Here is a 24,300-nt window from a genome sequence, read left to right on the forward strand (position 1 = left end):
AGAAAAATTCCCCCACATACACATAAAATGTGGTGCACATGCATACCCCAAAATCTTACCTGACCTGAATATCCTCATTTGATGTAACAGCAAGATGTTTCTTGTAAAGGGTACAAGTGTGCTTAACTATGCACAAGTGAGTGCTTTCATTAAAATAATGCAACGCTTACATGAAATTAAGCATGCTTCCTTCTAAGATATTTAGGAAATAAGACTGGTTTTGACTAATACATATCAAAATCTTGATAAGCACATCTGACATGGATAAACTCATGCCTGAAGAGTAGTTCAAAAAAACCCCCAGTACTTCCCTTTTATAAGTGGTGAATGCCTTGTAAATACTTACAAAACAAGATACTTAATTTTCTTTGTTTGTAAATCTATTGTAATTAATATAATCTGTTTTACAATAGTAACATTTCTAATCCTAAAATGACTAATGTATTGAACTCCAAATCTTTTAAATCTTTATTTTTTGTATTAGAAAGAATTGTTTTCCATTTTGACACACTGCATACCTGTAAATATTTTCCCTTTTTTTAACATTGAGAATCTGGAAAATATCCTGAAGTCTTTCTGTCAGGGAGCTTTAAGCAAACAAGGCTTAAACCTTGACTGTAAACAAATTTAATGTATCTGAAGTTGTTAACATTCAGCACTTCAAGATCCATATGGATTGCATTTGAAAAAAAATCTTGGTGAATGAGGATGCATCAATTTTCTCACTCTCATAATAGGGTTTTAGAAAAAGTAGTTCTTGAGTGGTTATATAGAGGAGGTGCTGCCGTTTTATATTCCTTCATGATAGTGCAGGACTAGAACAGCTCACTTGTGGTTTTCATAAAAAAATCTTTATACTGCCACTAATGTATGTGGCTTACCCTTCAACTTAAATCACCAAATGTTTTCACTCTTTTCTAAGAATATGTAATCCGAGGCAAAATCTAAAGTAAATTAAAAGATACTTTCCTCCAACTGGGTTTGCTTTTCAGCACTGTTTTGTTTTACTGAGATTCATTCTCAACTACATTGCATTAATACTCAAGAGTCAGCTGCAGTAACAAGTCTTCCTAGAAGTATCTACCTTTTTTGAACTCTTAGCTTCAGCCAGAAGACTTGTGCAATTTGAGAGATGTTAGCGTAAGACTTTATTTCTCCAGAACCATCTCCACATTGCATCTCTTCATTCCCTTCCTACTTCACCATTGTTTCTGTGTCATTTTCATACATCAGTTTACTACATTCCTTTTTGGTCATTAGTAGTAGAAAACAAGCTCTCTCCATTGCAGGCTTCCCTCATGTCTGAACTCAGTTTGCCTACCCCTTTCAGATACTGGACTTTCTTTTCTGCAAACATTTGCAAACCTATTGCAAAGCTGCTGATTTCTCAAAAATATGTGATATCTTCTTCTGAGTCTCTCCGATAATCTCGTTCTATGGAGATCAGAAGACAAGAAGCCACAGTCTTACATTGTAGATTTATTTTGTCATGCATTATCTGAAGTCAGCAGAAAAACTTCCCTGGATTTGAGTGTATTTAAATGAATCAAGGTTTATTAAAGTTAGATAAACTCTGGCGATGCGAAACAAGTACCCTTTAACTTAATTTTCTTGTAATATGTGATTGCAGCCTTTATTGTAACAGCTGAGAACTGAAATTTGTGTTTGACCTTAGCATAGTAGTGTGGATGATTTGTAGATGAACTTTTAAGAATATGCTAATGATGTTCTCTTTTGCACTTAATTATTTCTAGGCAGGGCTCACAAAATGGAGAAGAAAAAACATTTAGTGACTCATCATTACTGGAGAATCTTCAAAGCAATCATGTAAGTTATATAGAAACAATTACCATTGTTTTCTGAAATCAAACCATTGTTTTCAGTAAGTTGAAAGATGATGACCTTTGAAGGAAAATGAATTATGTATTTACACAAAATAAGCATGCCCTCATGAATACTTTTATAATTGCTTGTTGTTGATACATGTTCATTACATCCACCTGGAAAAAACATCCTGCGTTCACTTCTGGAGAGCCTTTTTTTTTTTGATGGTGTGATTTAGGTGTTATGAGCCTGAAATATAAGTGTCTTATGTTCTTCATTCTATGGGTGTTTTAACCTTAGTCATCCTATCCATATGAAGTCACGACATCCATCAAAGCTTTCAGGATCAGTCAAGTTAACTTACTAACCTGCCATGACTTAGTATTTCTGTGCCCAGGCTCAGACAAGAGTCAGGAATTAACCATATACGTTGGTTTTCTGTACATACTTCCATGAAGTTAGAGCATCAGTTCAGATGATGAAATAAAACAGGCATTGTAGAGTCTGGTGTTTGTCCCAAAGAGACAATATATTCCACAAGAAGTTAGTAGCTTAGTTCATGATTTGACTAAGAAACAGTACCATCATTACCATTTTCTGTTTGTCATTTGTACAAGAGGTGTTTTTGCCTAGTCATAACAAAGAACCTTACATGTGTAACCATTTTTTCTGTATTTGAAGAGTGTAAATAAATTAATCTTTCATTGCCTTAAATTTTTTCTTCCTGGGAGGATAATTTCAGGATAACTGGCAGATAGTGAAGTATTTTTTCCCTACAAATGGAGCAGTCTTAAATACTAGATATGTGTGTGCAATTCTCAAGCATATTTAAAGCAGAGGGGGCTCCTGTACTTACCTGCACAGGGCAGTTTCAGTGCTAGTAACATAGACTTGGAAGAGGCATCATCCTGTTTCTGCTTTTGTCTAGAGAATCCTTGGTGTGCAGGTGATTTGAATTTTGGAAGTTTTCTGGTAGATCTATAGTATTGAGTGTTTGTGTGTACGTGTATGAGTTTACATATATCTAAAAGCTATAAAAATGCACTTGTGTACATCTTAAAGTAAAAATTCAGGCAAAAATTCAAGGGGAGGTTTCACCACTGTGTGTTAAATGTGTTCTGAAGTGCTTTGGAAAAGAATCTAATTCAGCCTTTTGAACGCATCTTAAGAGGATCTGGGGGCCCTCAGTGGAAGAGGGCAGAAACCTGATCCTGTTAGTGTTTCTGCACTGTGGAATCAAGTTAGGTTTTCAGAGATTATTGTATTTTTAGAATAATTGTAGTGTTAGCTTCATTGTTGACTCTCTTAGTCTGAAATACTATAAATATGCTACGAAAAAAACTCAGTTGAGGTGGCAGCTGCTTTGAGCTTATTTGGGGGAATGCTGGGGTTTCTTTTGACCAGCCATTCAGAAGTCAGTTCATTCATTTTGCAAATATTAGATGTATTAGTCAAAAACAATCAACTATTTTGCTTATATATACTCTTTTCCCCTCTCTTGGCTAAATCATTTAAAATTCTTTCAGCTTTGTAGACTCTGAAGTGCCTGAGACATTAATCTAAATGTCTTCCTTTAAAAACTGTCTGTCTGACCTTGCAGCATTTTCCACACAATTTTTGGGTTTCATTGATAGATCTTTCCAAAGGTTCCTAAAAAGTGTTGGCAAATATAGTATTAGACAAAAGTAATGTAAAAATGAATATTCTTAATAAAAAAGGCAACAGCCAAAGATACTTTAGGGAATAATAAAATTCTTTCAATACAGCATTCATACAAACATAGAATCATTAAGGTTGGAAAAGACCTTTAAGATCATCGAGTCCAAATGTAAACCTAATACTGCTATGTCCCACTAAACCATGTACCTAAGTGCCACGTCTACACGTCTTTTAAGTACTTCCAGGGATGGTGACTCAAACACTTCCCTGGGCAGCCTGTTCCAGTGCTTGGCAACCCTTTTAGTGCAGAATTTTTTCCTAATACCCAATCTAAACGTCCCTGGGTGCAACTTGAGGCCGTTTTCCCTCGTCCTATTCAGACTTACCTTCCCTGTAAATGCTAGTTTGAATTGCTCTGTGTTTCTGGTTATCTGCTTTTGATTGTTATAAAAGCAAATGCCACTAAATTCTGTCTATATAGCCTATATTGAAGTACAGCAGCAAGAAGTTATTCTGCATGCTGAAATTAGTGCACAGATAATGTCTGTTTTGTTGTTGACAGTTTAAAGAAGAGATGAAAAAGCTTTCATTAACTTCTTCACTATTATTTTTCCATATCTATTATTACATTTCATTTAATCACTTTCTGTCATCTTTTTTTTTTTAGCCAACTGCACCTATAATATGTGAGTTTTTGACAATGATGGCAGTGTGTCATACAGCAGTTCCAGAAAGAGAAGGTGATAAGATTATATATCAAGCAGCATCTCCAGGTGAGAATCAAATAATTGAGTGAACATATGGTAAAGTATTCTCAACAAGCAAATTTTATTCAAAATTTATTGTTTTTTTAAGATATCTTCTGAAATTAAAAAAGAAAACATATCCCTCAAAAAAAAGTATTGGTGTCAGCTAAAATCAGTCTTGTCAAAAAGGAATTTAGACTTTTCTAATTTGTGTTAGAAAATACATATGGATGTCCTGTGGATTGTATAAGGGCAAAGGGTGATTAACCATCCAGTATCCCTAAGGTGTTGTCAGATTGCTGTGGAAGTCTGAAGAAACTGCTTGAATGCAAATAGAAATCAAATCAGGAGACAAATTGGTGTCCTCGTTTGTGAACCTAATCTGTACTTGGTAACCATGGTATTGATTTAGAGCAAAAGTTGTGTTTGTAATCAAAAATGAACAAGAAGGTTTTTTACCAGGGTAAACGTTGTAGTAAGTTCTGCTGGCGAGTGAGGAAAGATTATAGCACAAAATGATGAACAAGGCAAAATGGTTAAAACATACTCAGCTGTTTTAATATTTAATAATACTATTAATTTATTTATTAATATTATTATTGATTATATTAACAAATTAATTATTAATAGCATTGTTTTTAAGTTATTACTTTAACTTATTTAATAATACTAAGCTGTTACCTCTGCTAGCTAAGGTACTATGACAAGCTATGATGGGAGAAATTACATGTAGCACAGGGAGTCTCCAGCCTTCCTCTTCCCTGTCTGCCCCAGCTCCTAGGTGGCCATTTCTCTGGAAATTTTGTCCTTCAACAACTGGAAAACAAGGGCAGAGGTAGGGCCATCGATAAAGCTAACTGGGCCATGGCAGTGTTTTACTGGACGTGATGAGCAAATTCAGTTCTGACATCTTGAGCCATTCAGAGAGAGCTGATGCCTATGGAAGTCTGGGTTGCTGCTCAAAATGTTTCCTGAATGTACGCATTGAAGTTATCATTTACAGGAATGACTTATCACTCTTTTCTTCTAATATAGAACTTCCACAAAAAGGAAAGTACCTTGTCCATTGCCCTACTGGGTAAGGCACTTGCCTAGCAATTAGGAGATTTGTTCTCTAAGCAACATTTAGCCAACATCCAAACTTCTAACCGCCTATAAGTAGGCTTACAGGGAGAAGGAAGTCAGGAAATCTTGTCTCTTGATGAAGCGGTGTCATTGTGTCTACTGGAACATATAATTCATTAGTTTGCAACTTAAAACTTTGAAGAGGATGTTCTTGCTACTGAGCTGAGAGGCATGTTTCTTTGGGCATTTATTTTCTCTGAACTGTAAACTCATTTCATCACAGTTTTAACAGGAGAAACAGAGAGGTCTTTCCAGCACCACATCTAATCTTAAAATTCCATAAAGGAAAAATGAAGTCAAAAGTAGAAAAGCTTGGACTGTGTCCAGTAAATCATGGGGTATACTAACAGTTTTCTGGTACATCTCTAAAACACTAATTGACTTGTTGCAGACGAAGGAGCGTTGGTCAGAGCAGCCAGGCATCTTCGTTTTGTATTCACTGGAAGGACACCTGACTCAGTAATCATAGAGTCTGTAAGTACTTTGGAATAACATTATAACTTGTTGTGTTTACTATTGCTATAGTAGATAATTTCTGTATAACTGCATCATGGTATGTGTCCATTGAGATGTTGTTTGTTTCTTTTTGGCTCATTTCCTTGGGGTTTTTTTGCATTAATTCTAAGCTTTTGTGTTTGTGGTTTTTTTTTATTCTTTAGCTGGGACAGGAAGAGAGATATGAACTGCTAAATGTCCTGGAATTTACCAGGTAAACAGCATATTGTGCTCGTAGCATGTTTTTGTGAAAATACTTTTATCAATTTCTCTTATGGATAAAAATGTTTGTATTTTTTATGTTTGTACAGGCAGAGTGTGCAGGTCGTGTGCCTTTTACCACTACAATATCTCATCATACTATAGGCAAAGCAGCACACATGAATAAGATCACACTGCTGCTTTTATCATAAAATGTTTTCATAGACATATGGGTTTTTTTGTTGTCTCCTTTTTGGCTAATAATTTTCACTTCTGCTTTTGCACAAAGATTAGAAACCCCCTTGATCTAAAAACTTTAAAAACTGATGTGAGAAGACAGCATAGAAAAGTATTTGAACTTCTAAATGTGTTTCTGAACGACCTAGCACCATGTGCTTTATTTAAAAAAACTATTTGGGGGCAGGGGGAAAGTTTTAAATAAGTGTTATACATAAATTTTATTTGCCTTGGCCGACAGAGTGAAATTCTGCATTTGAACTTAAATATACTTGCTTGACTTCTTTAAATACTTTAGACTGAAATCTGTTCCCTTCTGAGCAGCATCACTAGAGCATTGGCCAGCTAGTTTTCTTATAAACTGAGTTTGTCCCATACTTTGCTTTCAGTGAAAAATTTCTGTCAAAGGTGTTGGAATTATAAAGGTACCCGTAAGAAATCTGGATGCAGTTTCACTTGTTACGTATGTCTGTTTAAATTATATCCATGTAGGCAGTCTGTGTTCTAAGTATTCATGGAGGCCTGTTGCTTACTTTGGCACAGGATGGGGAAGAGATTTCGATGTAGAGGAAGCTCTTTTTTTCTTAGAATGATTACTTGTAATTGTACCACTGGAAGGTGGTCATCGTTTTCCTTCCTGTCCCATTATGTTTCCCTTGAGCTCAGCTAAAGAAGCAAAAAGATTAATCAACAAAAATCCAAGGCAATACTGGAGAGATAGGCTGAAGATGTATAGGTTGGATGAAATGAGAGAAGTAGTTGCCTATAGTTAGAATAATAGCAATAATAATGTGAAACATAAAGATCACAGTGAAAAAAAATAATGTGACAGGAGGTGATTTTTATAGTTTTGAATGTCTTTTAATGACTGCTTGCAATTAATGCTGGTTTTGTATATTGCAGAGGACATACTTTTTGCAGATTTATTCCATGGTTTTATTTTTCTGTAGGCACTTTTTTCACTTTCTGTCCTAGGAAGTTAGCAAGTATGTAGCACAAAGTGCATTGTTGTTAGTTTGACATCTGTGAAAGTTTATGCTGCATTCATGTGGGAACAGTGAAGGATTCCTACTTTCTTTCCAGTTTTGATCTTTGTCTTGATTTCACAGATATTTTTAAGCTTCTGTGTCAGTCTAAAATTGTAATTTAAACAGTGATACTTCATGGAGAAAAGAGAAGTGCTTTTAAATCTTAACTTTTGGTGGATTAAGGTTTTTTGGTGGATACCTGCCACCCAACTTTATCGAGCATTCAGTTACTATAGCTGTTTTTGTTCTTTTCCTGTAATATTTAGCTTTGCTTGGAACTGACTTGTTGGAAGCACTAGAGGTCACCCTTGTTCCACAGCAAGAGAAATTTTGGCTCCAAAACATACCATCTGTAGGGGAAAGAGCATATACCTTCAGAGAAGTGATCTTCAGCGATTAAAATACTGAGTTAAGAGTTCCTAGGTGTTCTGAGTTTTTCCCAGAAGAAGTGCAACTAATTCCTTGCCACCTTCTAGTACAAGCCAGACAAGACTCTTCTGCAAGTAGAGTGCAACAGTGTCAACATTTGATAGGATGGTCTTTTTGATAAGTATGTTCCAGAAGTAAAACTTGTAGGAATGCGTGGTAGAGTTGTCTTTTATGGTATTCTCTTCTTACAGTGATCATAGCTGTGCCTGTGAAAAGAGCGGTAGGCTTATGCTAATTATACTTTGTTCATAGCAAGGAAGTAGCTCTCAGTCTAACTGGCAGGTGAGTATACTGAAAGCAATTGATAATCCTTAACCATCTGACAGTTATTCCTAAAATGTAGTGCTAATCTCCACGGAGCAAATAGTGTCTTCATAACTTGTGCTGAGTTTAGGTTGCCTCCAGTAGATATTCTGCTTAGATGCTACAATTGCTGTGGTACCTTAAGCTCAAGGAAGTGTTGTTCAGACCCTCTGCTGTTCAGGGCTCCCCATACTGTCAGGAAAGGAATTGTGCAGTGTCATGCCCATTCTTGTATTCTGTCACATGGAACTGTAACAAATAGAAAAACCACAGCTGTCTCTTGGGAGCCAAAACCAACTATGCGGCAGGGGGAAGCAAGGCACTGCGTCAGTTAAGGATCCAGAAGCAAAGAATGTGTTATGCTTACTGTCATCCCTGTGTCGAGTATGTGCATTGTCTTTTCACCTGGGCCAGTTGCAAAGATGAGCATGATTTTGAGCATATGATTCCGTGTTTCAGTAAGCATAAGCGATGTCTGCTATCAGTGCACAAATTGCACATCAGTCCTTGCATCAATGTGTCATTACTAGCAGTGCTACTGAATGAGGTTTTGACTAGTATTTGCTTGTTTTGTTAGAGGAATGAACTGAATTTTTAGCACCAGAATTAATTTCGCTGGCAAGTATTGAGTATAGTTGTAGTAGTAGTATCTCAATACCTAGAGTATGTACCACCTATTGATTTAATGACTGATTTTCATCTGCATCCCTGGGACGTATCTTCACAGTCTGGCAGAAACAGTCTGTAATAGTTACAGAGTAAAGCTTCTTGTCTAAAAACTATATATGTTTGATTTAGAATGCTGATGTATATACCTGAAATACAGCAATAGCTTGACTAGTCCCTTGTCTGGTCAGTTTTATGAATAATACACATTGCCTTGACTGTTGTACTGGGCAGACAAAAGGCCTCCTTCTAGGGCATTTGAGACCTTATCTCTTCTCCGTCAAAGAGGTCCAGAAATATCCTGATCCTGTTTTGTGACTGAAGACTGATACTTCTAAATGTAGAAAAAGAATGAGTGGCTGGCAGAGGAGGTACCAAATCCTCTGTAGCAGTGTTTGTTTTCTGCAGTTGTGTGCTTACGCTCCGAAGAAATTTTTGTCTTAAACCTGAGAAAGATTTTAAAGTAACAGGGGGTCCATCAAGAGCTACTTCTGTATTCCCAGATTCTGGAAGTGGAAAATCTTGTGGCTGAGGGAGGTATTTTTGGCTCCTTAAGATGCTTCTGTCCATCTGTAATCCTATGGCAACTCCATGGGAATTACCAGCTATTCTGGCTCCTTGTCACGACCCAAAGGGTATCCAGCCTGTGCGTGTATAGAGATCATGATAGTGGGTTTGCAGGATTCCATAACACACAAGGACACGGAGGCTTTATTTTCTAAATTTCTTTATTACAGATTACTACAAATTACTGTTAGTGAAGCAAGTATACTAATGAGTAACAACGAAAGTACATTTATATTTTAATAGTAGCAGCAATCGATAGTAGCAGCAAGTATATATTTCCATATATTAGAAGTTGCTACCAAATTATCACTTGTGAAGAATTACACTTAGAATCAGTTACCTATATATGTGCACGCGCGCACACACATACACACACACACACACACAGAAGTTTATACACTATTCAAAATAATATGAGTCCAGTGCTCACCAAACTGTTCCCAGAAGTGGGGCCCCAAAGTGGGTGATGGACAAAGTCTCACTTCGAAGAGTGAGAGTCTGGAGTCAGCCAGGTGTTCCTGGAGATGGTCCAATAACTTGTCTAGGAGATCTCAGAGAAGAATTCGTGCATGGAGAGTTCTCAGAGAGAGAGGGTCCATTTTGGATAAAAGTGAGTCATTTTTATATGGCAGAGACACAAGGGTGCATAGGACACTAGGACACCACCACCTGGAGCAGTCAAGAGATGCTGCTGATTTCTGTTTTTCACCTGGGACACTCAATAGATGATGGTGTTTCTTTTCCCTCAGACCAATTTTTATTTTTCCAGTCTGTTTGTCAGTTTTTTCAGCTGGAGCAACAACCAATAGCAGTTGCCGATTCCTGACTTCTCAGAATGTTTTCTCCCTTTTCCAGACTTCTTCACCTTTCCAGACAATAAGTTGCAGTTACAGTTCCTCGTTTTGCACTTATCAATGGTTTCTAGGTACCCAGCTGTACTTCAGAGATCCCAGCTGTGCTTCTCAAGGATGTTTCTGTTTCCCAGGCCTAGTTCCTAGGCTAGCAGTTCCTAGGCTGGCAGGCATTTTCTCTGTCAGTATTTCAGCAGACATCTTCTCTTCAGTATTTTTCCCCTTATAACCAGGTCACTTTTATGGCTGCTCACACGACTCCTAGGATGAAGAAAAAAAAACCTAAAAAATGGTCTCACACTGACATTTATTTGTAGCAATTTTGTGGTTTTCTGTATTTCACCAAGAAAAGGAAATGAAACTGTCACTGCAATGAAGAGGCTCATAAAAAGTTAGAAGTCTTTGACAGTAAGTCCTGCTCATTAGCTTTACTGCAGTTTTACTAAGAAAATATATGTCAGTCAAGATTCAATATCTGTCTTCATAGCTAAAGTTTCAGAATCCTACAGGAAAACACTGGTTATTCTCCAATATATCTTCAGTAGATTGATAGGCAGCTGTATGCAGAACTTCAGGATTGTCATCTTCTGGTATTGCAAGACAGGTACAAAACTGCTGAGTTTTTACCTGTCAAGGGCATATATATCAACTTACTGTTTATACAAACCCTAAATTACTGTAATTCCTCCACGGTTCCTTAACTGAACATTCAGGCAAGTGTAATGAATTTAAGTAGCAGTAGGCTAGGTCATCTTTCCAGGAATCAAAGTGGATCTGAGACTTGCTTTTATTTTAGGTTTTATTTTATTTTATTTTAGGTTTTTTGGATAAGAGATGAAATGGAGAAAGATTTGCAGCAGTTCGTGCCTTTTTATGCTGTCTTGTGCAATATTAACGGTAGAAATGTAATTTAATATTGCTGTTCACATCTGTACTTAAAGCAAAGTGTACGCATAGGTGGAATAGGAAAATATTTTCTTGAATATATTATTGAGTCAGTTACTTCACCAGTAATTATTAAATTCTTTCCTCCACCTACCTCCATACATCCACTTACAGGATGTTTTCCATGGCTGTCTGAACTTCAGGAACCATTCATACAGTAATGCTATTTAATGATCTATAAATGGGATCCAGTTCCAACAGGAATCAAAACTGTAAAAGGCCCATTTATTTCCACTGCTTTTGTGTATTTTACTGTGAACTGTTGTATGAGAAAAATGTTTTGTTCCCTGAATGGTGTCTGTGGATTTATTTAAATAGTTGAAGTTTGAAATAATTATGGTATAAATACAGATTTTGATTGGGCATGGTCCCTCAATGGGAAGACAGATGGCAGACAGTGACAGTCTTCTCCATGCTTTCCTCCAATTCCTCCCTCAGTCGTGAGGATGAAAAAATATTTAGATCTCATTAGCAACTGAGAGCCAGAGAGTAGTTAAAATAAGACAAGCCCCTCTCCAATTCTTAGCACGCTTAAGACTGCATGATGAATGATACGCTGGGGTGGCAGTAGTAGGATTGCAGCACCGTACTGTGTACGAGGTACTCTGGCTGGCTGGGAAGGAAGGAAGAAAAAGCTTGAAATGGTCTGTGATGCACTATTTCTTTACGGTATTGGTCACAAGTGCTTTGTGCTTTAAGATGCTTTTTTGTGATCAGTAGACAGTATTCAGATGAAGGTGAAAATTCTTGAACTTGTTTTTACAGGAAAGAGGCCTACAGAAGCATGCAGAGAAAACCAGCATTCACTCTAATTATTAGACAGTAAAACTGTTTTTACGTCCCAGTCACCTGAGAACATAATTCAGAATAGATACTCTTACTTCTTTTCCTTTGTCTTATATAAGTATTGATATTCTTAGGTAAAACGTTGGTAAATATATTTACAAACCACCTTATACAGGGCATTTATTTCTCTTCCAGCGCTAGGAAGAGAATGTCAGTGATAGTTCGCACACCATCGGGAAAATTAAGACTCTACTGCAAAGGAGCTGTGAGTTTTATTCTGTTTTCACTGTGTCAAAGAACACGTGCTACCCATACAAATATGAAAGCAAAAGGTTGTTATAACTGCAGTCAAAACATTGAATATGTGGGGGAAGGAATGTTGATGCATTTTTCAATTTACATCATTTTACTATGTAGCTGTCCAATGGGATGAACTAGCTGATGTCTTTTTTTACTAACTGCTTATGAAGGTATGACAGACCTGTTCATCCTATTCTTTGTACTGGACTAATACCTTTGTTTCCTATTCCTTCTTTCTGTACTCCAAGAAAATGGACGAATGTATGGTTTAATCTATTAAGTACTTGCTGGAGTAGCTGAGCATGAATCACTAAGTAGAAAGAGTAATCTAGCATAAGTGACTAGATGGGAATTTTAACCTACCATTGATGTTATGCCAGAGGTAAAATTTTCTGAAAACAGGATCTATGGGAAGGCATCTTAATCATAATGTATCTAGGAATGGAAGAGTTGCTCGTTAGTTCTTGTTCTGTGTCTTAAGTCAAGTTTGAGGGAGAGAGAAATGCAAATCCAGTTCCTGAATGGTTTAAAAAAATGAAGTTGATTGAATATAAATGCCCATTCTGTGTCTTCTCAAGTGGAGAGAAGCTGTTTTTAATATTCTGTGTATCAAGCTGACTACAAAAACCTGAGAATGGCAGTTATGAAACACTATTTTTACCTTGTGGGCTCAATATTGAAGAAGACGACAGCATTTTAGGAGATGAAAAGAAATTCAGATGGCAAGCCAAAAGAAGATGCAGTTCTTTCCAAAATGAAGGGAAATAACAGCAAAAAAAACACAGGAGGGAAAAACTGCATCACAGCAGAATTTGTAAATTTAGAGACTCTGAGGATTTGAAATGTCCTTTTTTCCTTCCTCTGAAACAAAATTACTTCTATTCATTTTTGATGCTGAAATAAATTAATACGGTGCTGCATATTTTTCTGCCATTTTCCTACATGATTTGTATTGCCTGCACAAAAACCTCATTTTTCTATTAAATTGTTCCTAGTTCATTTTATTTGTTTTGTAGGATACTGTAATTTATGACCGTCTTGCTGAAAGTTCAAAATACAAAGAAATCACCTTAAAACATCTAGAGCAGTTTGCTACAGAAGGTGGGTGATATTATTCAATATAAAACTAAATATTAAATTCAGTTAAGGCTCACCTTTTCAGTTTTGCAATTTTATGTTGCTGTAATGTAATATTCATGTTAAGTTTGAAAATTTTGTTTTAGTAACACCTCCCAAAAAAGATCTTCCTTTTCCTGAGAAGTTTCAGTAGTAAATTCACGCTTAGCCAAAAAAAAAAAAAAAAAGCACCCACACAGTTCACAGCAAAGTCTTTTAAACAAAATATACTTTTCCAGAGAGCAAACACATTGCACATTGTTTGTTTCTGGGAAGATCTCGTTTCCCATGATAACTTTCATGTCCCATACACAATGAATGCTGTCAGGACGACACACAGGAAGAGTTAGCCACAGTGAAGATGCTTGTAAATGACTAGTGTAGTGCTTTTAAGGTAGCTTTATGCTGTATTATTTCTGTCACCAGTCACAATAAGAGGAATTGTCAGCACTAGTTTTCCATATGGTGTGTTTTGGTATCTCTGCTATTCCAACAATCACTCTTACAAAGCAGTTGCTGAAGGTGGGGAACCCCTCCATGAGGATTCATGAAGTAGTAATAGTAAGTAAAATCTAAGAGACTGTGAAATTAAGACGAATGATACAAGCAGCCAGTTAGTTATTTAATAATAGTGGATTCCACAGTACAGACATGAGCAGGAAAGCCTACTGTCGAAAGGTTTCTGCTTTCATGTGAGTTCTTCTAGGGCAGCTCCTAGATCTTCCATGCCATGCCCCTTTCTGGTATCCTAGTAAATGATTATAGAGTTGTACTGCAAAGTATGATAGTGTTTTATCGATGAGTTGGGAGAGAGCAGTTGGAAGCAGAATTATAGCAGTTATGGGAATCTGAAATGCAATTTTTTTACCTCTTCATTTTTTTAATATACTGTTACTAGAACATTAAAATTATCTTTAATGTGTCTTAAGAAATAAGCTTACATTGGAAAGCAAACTTTATTAAAGTATTTTCCTTCTAAAATACAATCCATACCTTTTGATAACTGATGTCTGGCCAAATCTTCTTGTATTAGTGTTTTGATTAGTGTCGTACTCAGCACCTTCAGACTCTTGATTCTGTCAATGATGGCAGAAGCAAGCCACAGATCTGTTTCTTTTGTTAGTTTTCCATATCAAGATCTCTAGAGGACACGTTTGGTTAGCCTTAAATGATCTTGGAGTATCAAAGTTATAATAGAGTACACAATAAAGTTGAAAGCAGAACTAAACCAAATTTGATGGTACAACATGAAGCTTCAGATACACCCTGTGAGCTCATGAATAGAGTTGTATGAGCTGATTGCCCGGTTTGGGGTTTTATAAAGGCCTAACCAGGATCAGTCAAGGAAAAGTTACTTAGATGCGAAGTTAGTGTGGGTCATAAGGCTATATATTTGGTTACAGAAAAGGTAAAAATAGATCAATATCTGCTTTCCTGTGTGAACTGGTATGAAAATTTCAACCCAATTCTTAATTATTATTCTCATTAAATCAGTGGTACAACTGATATCATTTTTCCCTTAGCAGTCAGGTTTGACTGAATGAATCAACATAAAAAGTAAAAAATTCCACCCATCACTAAAACCACTGCACATTTTAGTGTTAAGAAGTTTGTTCAAATACATTTTTTACCCTTCTTGTCAACAGATGAAAAGATTTACTGTTCATAAGAGTGAATTGCTAACCTTTCAAAAACATAAAGTTCAGTCTTTGAAAAAAATAAAAATTAAGTATGTCTCTCTGGAATCGATTAAAGAAATTTGTATTTATTTTTGCATCAGATTTAAATTGCAGCCAATGACATCACAAAGTTTCTCATGTGTATCCTTTCATGTGGCAGTACAGTATGTCCTTGGCATTTGCTGCATGCTCTTGGTGTGTTGTTCAAAAATGAAGCGGTTAGCATGGCTGGCATTTATATTTAAGAATTTATTAAGCTTGAGTGTTAATACCTGCTTGGATAGAGAAAGTGCATATTTTTACTGTGTTGTTGTTCCAGCCTGTAAAAATCTTTTTTTTTTAATCAAAAATAGAAGAAATAATTAGTATCTGATTTAAAAAGAAAAGCAAATGCCTTGAAAAACTTGTTTGCTGATACTCCTGATTTCTCCATTCTATCATCTGCACAAAATACTTTGAAAGAATTGAGGAAATAGTATTACTATTAGTCAGTCATAAACTCCTTTCTTCCCCCTCACCTCATATTTATTTCTTTGGACCATGCTAGCATATCCTTATTAAACAGAGGAAAAAAAGCCCACCAAAACAGTTGATTTGTTAGCCTTAAGTTAATTCTTTAGGTCTAGATGGTGAGAAGCTGTGTTCCTAATGCTGTTCACTTGTCAAGATTTTAGGATTGCACATGGTTTTCGTCCTGAAAGTATTAAATTACTGTCTTACATCTAAGACACGTGTGTTTTATTTCACATCTAGCCTCTTGATCATTTCAAAATTGGTCCTGGTGCTGGGCTGTAGACAACAGAAACCTCCAAACAAATATAGATTGCGTTTACCTCTCCCTGGTTATGGTGCTCCTAGAGGAGAGGCCAGAGGCACTAGCTACATTGGTCCTGCCCGTCTGCCTCCTAAATCTACCTGCCTGCAAATTGTGGCTTCATAAAACATTATTTGGCCAGAGCAATGCTCTTCTCAGCATATAAAGAGTTGTGCCAATTTCATGCTCAAGAAACCTAAGAATCTCATATGAAAATGAACTGCTAGGACATTCACACCTGGCTACTTAAATTGAATGTAAATGTGTTGGTCAAAAAATACGTGTTTCTTGTGATCTTGCAGTCTCAAATGCTCACTGTAGTGCTCAATTCAGTTTTCTGCTGAAGGAAAAAAAACTGTTAATTATAACCGGCTCAAAGATTGTTAAGTAAGATCTCCAAATATTGCCTGTACACAAAGATTTTATTTTAAGAATTTGGAAGGTGAAAGAATCTGTGAGATGGGAAAATTAAATCTGAGTCGGTTCTAAGTCAGCTTCTAGATAGTAAGTGTCAAACTTTAGCTGAGAATTCCCTAAGAATGGTGAGGAGGGGTGAAGAAAAGGGTAGTTGTAACACTATGCTGATACATTTTAACTTTATTGCTTTTCAGCATAGCAACATTTAAGTTTTTAAGTTTTTGTTCAGAAATATAATACAATCTTATAGTTTTAATGTTCCTAAAAATCTAATGTATTCATTACTGATAATTTACATAAATATGTAATTACATACATTGTAATGTACATATTGCAACATAAATTACATTTACTTCAGCAAGTGTAATGTGGGATTGCTTCGTGTTTTGTTTACAGATGAAGAGAATTCAAATCTTGTGTAAAAATCCATTATTTTTTTCCCCTGAATACATCCCCTGTATTACACTCAGCTACTTTGAAAGAGTTACTCTGTTGAATATATTCCTATTCATATCATTTTTACTTCATATATGTATTATAAAAGTTCTTCAAGAGATGCAGCAGTAAGTTGAAGATTGGCATAAACATACATAAAACACAATAAATTCAGCTTTTAGTAGTTACTTGTTGCAGGCACGTCAAGGAAGGGACTAACAAATACTGAATAATACTACCTGCTTTCTCTTTAGGACTGAGAACTCTCTGTTTTGCTGTGGCTGAGATTTCAGAAAGTGATTATCAAGAGTGGTTAAATGTCTATCACCGTGCTTCAACAGCTCTACAGAACAGAGCACTCAAACTTGAGGAGAGCTATGAACTAATCGAAAAAGTATGTGTAGCTTTCTGGGTTTGGGGTTGGTTTTTTGTGGGGTTATTTTCTGGGGGGGAGGTGGGGTTGGTTTTCTAATTAATGTCCTTGCTTTCTATGCTATGAATTCTGAATCATTAAGGAATGGTGCTCGGACAGAAAAAAATCTCGCAATTTACTGACAGCTGTTGCACATAGTCCTTGCAGTTTAGATGATCAAAATGAAGGTAAGATTAATTTGACAGAGTTTTGCAACAACTACCTTGCCAGAAAGTATTGATTTTGAGTTGAACTACTGGAAAGCTTTTTTTTCAGGGTTCCTCTGTTGTGTAAAAAAGTAATAACAGGCAAACAACATCTGCTTCATTGTATAATGATCTTAGAACCATAGAGTAGTTAACATTGGAAGGGATTTCTGGAGGTCATCTAGACACAAAGCCTTGCTCAAAGCGCGGCCAATTTTGCTTGCCCAACACTTCGATGAAATTTTGAGTATCTGCAAGGAGGGAGTTTTCCCAGCTGCAGTAAGCAAATTTAGTTTACTGCTCAACTATTCTTTTTCCCCTTTTTCTGAATTAAAATTTCTGTTGCTGCAGAATGTGACTGTTGCCCCTTGCCCTTCCACTGTGCACCTCCTAGAGGAAGGTGGCTTCTCTGCAAGCCCTCTTCAAGTAGCAGAAGGCAGCCGTGGAATTCCTCCCTTAGCTTTATTTTTTTCCCATGCTAAACTCATCGTGCTTCCTCAGCTACTGTTCATACACTGTGCTCTGAGCCCCAGGCTATTTTTGTGTCCCTCCACTGGACTTGCTCCACTTTGTCAACCTCTCGTGTACTGAAGGCCCAGAAAGGGAGGTAATACCCAGATGCAGACTCACAAAGAGCAGAGCCATAATCACTTCCCTTGAGTTTCTGGCACTGCTGCTGGTGGAGTGGCCAAGCATGAGGTTAGATTTCACTGCCTCAACAAAAAAGTCCCTGGCTCTTAAATGTATAAGCAAAAGGATTTCATGAGGCCAATATTGCTTGAAGTTATGATACTTGACTTTTTGGGGGGTTTTGGTTTGGGGTTTTTTTTCCTTGGAGAAGATAAGAGAGATTACATTGATGAAACTGCTTAAAATTCAGAGCCTCAAAAACCTGCAGTGTTTAATTCATGAAAAAGAAGAATGAGGGTATATAGCTTCAGTCACTTGTGGGACTTCAGTTTACACAGATGAGCAGTTTATCCAAACATACACAAGACAGTCTTAAAACTGTGTAACTTTTTTAACTCCATGGCAACCCTGCTACCATTACAAATTTTTGTATTAGCTGCACAAGTACTTTCTCAGCATGTAGTATGGAGGCCATGCTGCAAACAGGATTGCACACTATTAGGTTTATAATCGTGTCATTAACAGGGTTTTAGCTAGTTTTAAAGGTACAGAAATATGAAGTATAAAAATGGCTGTATTCACAAAAAATACAGATTTGCTGCAGGGGAAGTTAAAACCAAATGTAATCAAGATTATCAAGATTATAGTTTTAAGATTAAGATGAATTGGCAGGGTTTCTTTTTTTTAACAAGGTGAAGAGAAATCATTACAAGTCAGAGAAGACATAATAATAGTACTTCTTAAGTCTTCAAATCAGAGAGGTGCCCCTCAGGAAAAGGCAGCTGTTGCTGAACAACCTACTGAGCTTGTAAATAATTGGGTGAAGTTTTAGTGGTCACGCTCTGCAGTTTGTCAAGCCACATAGATATTTAACTCAAAGCTCCTAGGAATAAACTCAGAGATCTTTATTAATTGATACCAAATCTAATTTATGAATTTAGAGAGCTTTAATCTTGTCGTCAATGTGGAAAGTTAAACAAAAGAAATCAAAAGATTAAAACTGAATTTAAACCGAAAAAGCTGCATGTACTGAATATTTTATATTCACAGAATCTTCAGCTGCTTGGAGCAACAGCAATTGAAGATAAACTACAAGACAAAGTGCCTGAAACCATAGAGACACTCATGAAAGCAGACATAAAAATTTGGATACTTACTGGGGACAAACAAGAGACTGCCATTAACATCGGTATTATATTTGCATTTATTTGATGGCATTGTTACAGATATAGAAATTATAGAAGTTGCTAGAGTAAAATCGCTTTCAGAACAGAAAGGTATCTTGTTAAAAATTAATAATATATGGCATTCCAGAATTTAAATGTTAACTTATTTTTTCAGTCACTGGTAGGGGGAGAGTGGACAAGGTGGATTCTTCCTCTATTAAAACAGTAACAAGAAGAATTCTTGTTATCATAGACAGGAGGAAAAAATAGGCATTTGTGCTTTTTTGTAGCATCTAAAACAAATAAAAAGAATACGTTGTTTGGGTTTTGACAGTGAAATGGAATAATATAAAGAAAATGTAAGTATTGTTAGTTACCCTTTTGTATTTGTCCTTCTTTCCAAGAAAGCTGCATCTTAACTAAATGAAAACAATATCGATTTTGCTTTAAACTTTACCATCAATAAGAGTTTTCCTTTTATTCTTTCCTTTTATTACAAAGGAGGAAAAAAAGGAATAATGAAATAACTCATTTCAATAGTGATAAATCTCTATTTTTAAATAATAATACATGACAGCTGCATTTAAGATCTAAAATTCTTTGCATCTGAGCATATAAGCACTTCTGCAGTAGCCTAGATATATGCCCAAAATAAAGGATTATTTCGGTCATATGGATCTGTTTTATTACTATCACTATTTTTAATCTTAAAGAACTTTTTGTAGGCCCATGATACAGTTGATCTAAGGTTATTTTCATTAGTACCTTCAGGTTTGAGGCAATACATGTAATGGCAGTATTTTCACTTTATTAAGAAGGGTGATATATATTTGTCCAGGCAGCCTGCATCATTGGCACACAGCACACATTCTGTTTAAAGCATCGAAGAATAAAAGAACAGAGGCATTTATGTACACAAATTTTGTATGAAATGCAAGTTGCATTCCAAAAATTTGCAAGGCTAAGGGAGATCTGTTTGCCGTTTTCTGCAACTCCCTGTCAAGATGTTTCCTGTCTTTCTGCCGAGCACCTCTGTGAATAAGGCACAAGGGTTGCATGTTGCAGCAAGGAAAATTCTGACTGTTCTGACTTAGTACCTGTATGTCTAAATTTTACAGAATGCAGTATAATTTTTTTACCATTGATTTCAGCTGGGGGTATCTTAATTTTAATTCTGTCTGTAGTTCTTTTATGGGGAAAAAATATGCTTCGTTATGTTATAATGGATTTTGTGGAACAAATTTTTGAAAACAAAAATGTTTTTAACAGGTCACTCCTGTAAACTTTTGAGAAAGAACATGGGACTAATTGTTATAAATGAAGGCTCTCTTGATGTAAGTAAAATCTGCAAAGTTAAGTTTTCAGTTAATGAAACGTTATTTTACTGCTTAAAATATCCAGACGTCATGGTGGAGGTGGCCCATGAAATAACTTGGAGCATCTATTTATCTGGGCAAACAGAAAACTCTGCTAAAACCACAGTTCAGTGGATTTTTTGTTTCTGTTTGTTTGTTTTGGGGGGTTGCTTTTTTGTTTGTTTCTATAATCTTCTCAGTTAATTTTAGTATTGCATACTTGGAAGACTGTACGGTCTTCATTACAAAGTGTTACTGAATAACTATAAACTTAGTCTACAGCTTCCAAAACCACAGTGCAGCTACTACACAAATGAGCTTTAGAATGATGAGCAGACAAATTCCATGTAGTGAAATGACTCTGCCATGCAGGCGCAAAGCCAGCAGCTTCTAGTAGCACCTAGCGGTGCCTGAACAAACTAATCCTAAGTTTCCTTTCTAACGTTGTTTCTTACAGAGTACCTAATATCTGCCAAAAATTAATCGTTATTGTGTGGTTAAACAGCTGAAATTATAACCAGATGTTGAAGCAAAAGGAAGGGTTAAAGCTACGGACTTGCAAGTATACAGTGCTTTGTAGAGAAGAGATTGTTTAGATAAGGTAGGAATGTAATATTCAGTGACAAATCCCTGAGGAGAAGGAACTTAAATCCAGCCTCTCAGGGAGCCTTAAATGAACTTAGAAGTGGAAGAATTTCTTCAGTGGGAAAATTCACTGTCCAGTAGGCTGCAGGAAGAAACCCTGAAATGAAGCTTACCTTACTCTGTATTGTGGTAAGGTTGCTCAAGGTAGGACTTAGGGAGAGAAAGTGGAAAGAAAGTATAAGAATCAGCAAGAGTGCCTTAACTGAAGGATTCCATGGTATCATGTAAGAGTAGGCTACAACATGAATTAAAATACTACTTTTTTCATCAGTACTTATTTAAATGTTTTGAGCCATTTAGAATAACAGATTTGCAATGTTAGCATGAATTTAATCATGATTACTGTGGTTTAAATATATATCGTTTTAAGCAACATATTTTTTTCTGATAAAATTTAAAATAAAATCCCAAACACAGGACAAGCAGAAGCTGTTGAACAATGTCTGAAACCAGAGTCTGTTGATATAGTAAGCAACTTTTGATTCAAGTAGCCTGTGATACTAATGAAGACAGGCAATTTTATTTTCTTATTTTAGTTCATTGAATAGCTTTTGAAAGATTGCAGTTGCTGTTTGGTGAAAAAACAGGAAAGGTTTCTGGTTCAAGCCCTTAGCTTTGCTTTTGAGTTTTTCACTCCTCAACCAATCTCCAAGTAAAAATTAACCAACACAAGTGAGAACTTCTGTCCTGTATTTAAGTTATTTACACAGACTGCTGGTTTCAAGACTACTGCAATACTTAATAAATTTGAGGTGCAAAAATTTGACTGCTTTGTACACTACTTCACATACAGTGAGGTAAAGTGAAGTAGTCTTATTTAACTACTAAAAGGACTCTAGTAAAAACTCCTTAAGCAAGCACTGCACGCTAACCATTTCTGGTATAATGATTAAGAAGTTGACTAAATATATATTAAGCAATATATTTTAAAAATAAATATATATAAACATGCTTTAAGAATAAAAGACAGTAGCTGATATGGTAACTATACTGTACTCCCTATTTCAAAGTGCATCGTCTAGACTGTGTAGAGATTGAGAGATCCTTTCCCTACATGCACAAAGTATATTCAGAGTAGATGGGGATGCAGATACTGCATAGCAGTGGAAACCGCATATGCAAACTGGTCACTTGAAAATCTGTCTGTGGTGATAACATAAATCATGTTTTTTCAGGAGCAGATAAACCTGATTACTAAATCAGACAGTTTGAGAGCAAGAGGCAGTTGAAAAACTAATAATAAACTAGCTTTATGCCAATAATTTAAGAAGAGACTCCATTAAAAGTTTTCTGCCTTGTTTGACGGTGCAGGTTTCACTGTAATAAATGTATACCTTATGTCCGACTTTTTTCTTGCTGGTGTGATTGGGATCAGATGTCAGTCTCCATTTCTAGTGCGACTGGTTGACTCAAAAATGGCCTTGACAGTTCTGATGGAGGAGTGGAGTGGGTCTCAGGAAATGGAGAGAGGGATGGGCTGCTGTGATTGTAGAGCCTTGAGTTAGTGCAGCTGCAAGGGACGATGCAATTCCTCTTTCCTTTCTGCATACCAACATCTGGCAAGAGGCCATAATACTTAGTTGGAATATCATCTGTTAAGAAATATGGCTGAAACTGGCTTTTGAGCAGCATAGGTCCACCCCGTATACTGGGACTCTGTCCCTTACCCGGCAGTGTGGTTGTGCTCCCATAAGGTCTGCTGGACAACCCAGTTCCCTCAGTACAGGAGGAACTGAGCAGCCATGAAACCTTGAAAAAAATCCCAGCATAGTGGGACTTGTGTATTTAGGATGTTTGAGAATAGTTGCTCTGTGGCAGTCCTCTCCTTGGCGCTGCAAGGTATGGGTATGGCCTCTTGGCTATATTAAGATGTTGGGGTGTTCATAGGAGTTAGGAAGTGGGCTTCTTTTGGTCTGCATACTCTTCACAGTACTGAAAAAAGTGTGGCGGTGAGTGGATGTTTCTTGCCCTTGTTGTTAAAATAATAGTACGGTATCTGTTGCATACCAGTGGCTTCTTCTAAAAAGAAGCTAGCTCAACTCTAATCCTTTCAGGGACAGGCAGGGTCCCCTGTCCCTAAGACATGTAAAACGGATTTAACAAAACAAATGCCTCCTCAGTTTGGTCATAATTATGATCTTAGCATGCAAGACAAAGGAAGTTAAAGAAAAAATAATATAGTTGTCCAGACTGTATCCCAGCTCTGCTGAAATAAGAGAATCCATTTTGTATGAACCAATACCCTTATTTATCGAATTAAAAGATAAATACCCCAAACACTACTCCCCGGTTAGCACTGGATGGTATCGAACTGGAAAGACTTCCAGGAAGCATTTAGATACCTCTATTTTTTGCAACATTATTTGTTTCGAGGCTCCATTCCCATTCCCATCTGCTTAGCTTCACAAACAAAATGTGGTTTTGTTAGTAAGTCCTTACAGTTGTACAAAAGAACACTGGCTTTTCTTTAGCCTTCATATTAACCTAATGGACTGCTAAATTTCAGTATAGTACCATTAATCATAGACAGAAATCATAGCTTTATTCCTTGAATTGTGAACTTAATAATACTTAAACTGAAACTACAAAACAGTTTGATTACCATTCAATTTCACTGGTAAATATTTAATAATAATGGTGTAGAAGTGAATAAGGGATGTTTTGATACTGCTTTTAATTTAAGGCATTGGATTTCAGCATAGAACAACATGTAAGCCCACAAAGGAATTTTAAATATGATAGTTTTACAGTTGGGCTAAGTGTTTTGTATTGTCTTGGGGGTTATTTTGTTTGTTTTAATATGTAGCATGCCTGGAGCTACCTGATGTCACGTCTGTTTGTGATAAAAAATAAAGGTCAATTTAAACAGAAGAGTTTATACTGCATGTATGAGAAGAAATAATAGATGTGAGGAATATGAAGTTTCAGGCTCTTGTATTGCTTAAGTTTTGTCAGAAACTAAATAGTCCACGGAGATGAGAAAAATTTATACTTTATTTATGTTGCAATATTTCTTAATCAGAAAAGACTCTGGAAAATAGTTACAGAAGTTGTTGTCATTTTAAAGACTTTCTAACATGTAATTTTAAAAGGGGAACATCATTTCCCTTGCAGCTTCTATGGGAGGAGAGCCAGGAAACCTGAAGTGCAGAATTCCCCAGCAGCCTAATCTCCTTTTAGATAAACCAGTGAGTCTCTAGAAGGCCAGTGGAAGCAGAGTAGGCAAAAACCATGGACAACAGTATGTGGAGCTGGGAGGAGTA

General features: G+C 36.3%; 1 protein-coding gene across 8 annotated transcripts in view; it reads left to right on the forward strand.

Annotated features, from left to right (window-relative positions):
* ATP8A1 (ATPase phospholipid transporting 8A1) overlaps positions 1-24,300 on the forward strand; it is a 125,568-nt gene that overhangs the window by 47,502 nt on the left and 53,766 nt on the right. For all 8 annotated transcript variants that reach the window (XM_075091581.1, XM_075091579.1, XM_075091580.1 and 5 more), the window contains 9 exons: positions 1,755-1,827; positions 4,151-4,256; positions 5,746-5,828; positions 6,014-6,063; positions 12,058-12,127; positions 13,179-13,263; positions 16,878-17,017; positions 18,922-19,060; positions 20,307-20,371. In XM_075091581.1, the coding sequence (XP_074947682.1) occupies positions 1,755-1,827; positions 4,151-4,256; positions 5,746-5,828; positions 6,014-6,063; positions 12,058-12,127; positions 13,179-13,263; positions 16,878-17,017; positions 18,922-19,060; positions 20,307-20,371 (811 nt within the window). The remainder of the gene's footprint in view (positions 1-1,754; positions 1,828-4,150; positions 4,257-5,745; positions 5,829-6,013; positions 6,064-12,057; positions 12,128-13,178; positions 13,264-16,877; positions 17,018-18,921; positions 19,061-20,306; positions 20,372-24,300) is intronic.

The sequence above is a fragment of the Phalacrocorax aristotelis genome, chromosome 4 (genome assembly GCF_949628215.1).
Source record: "Phalacrocorax aristotelis chromosome 4, bGulAri2.1, whole genome shotgun sequence".
Classification (NCBI taxonomy): Eukaryota; Metazoa; Chordata; class Aves; order Suliformes; family Phalacrocoracidae; genus Phalacrocorax; species Phalacrocorax aristotelis.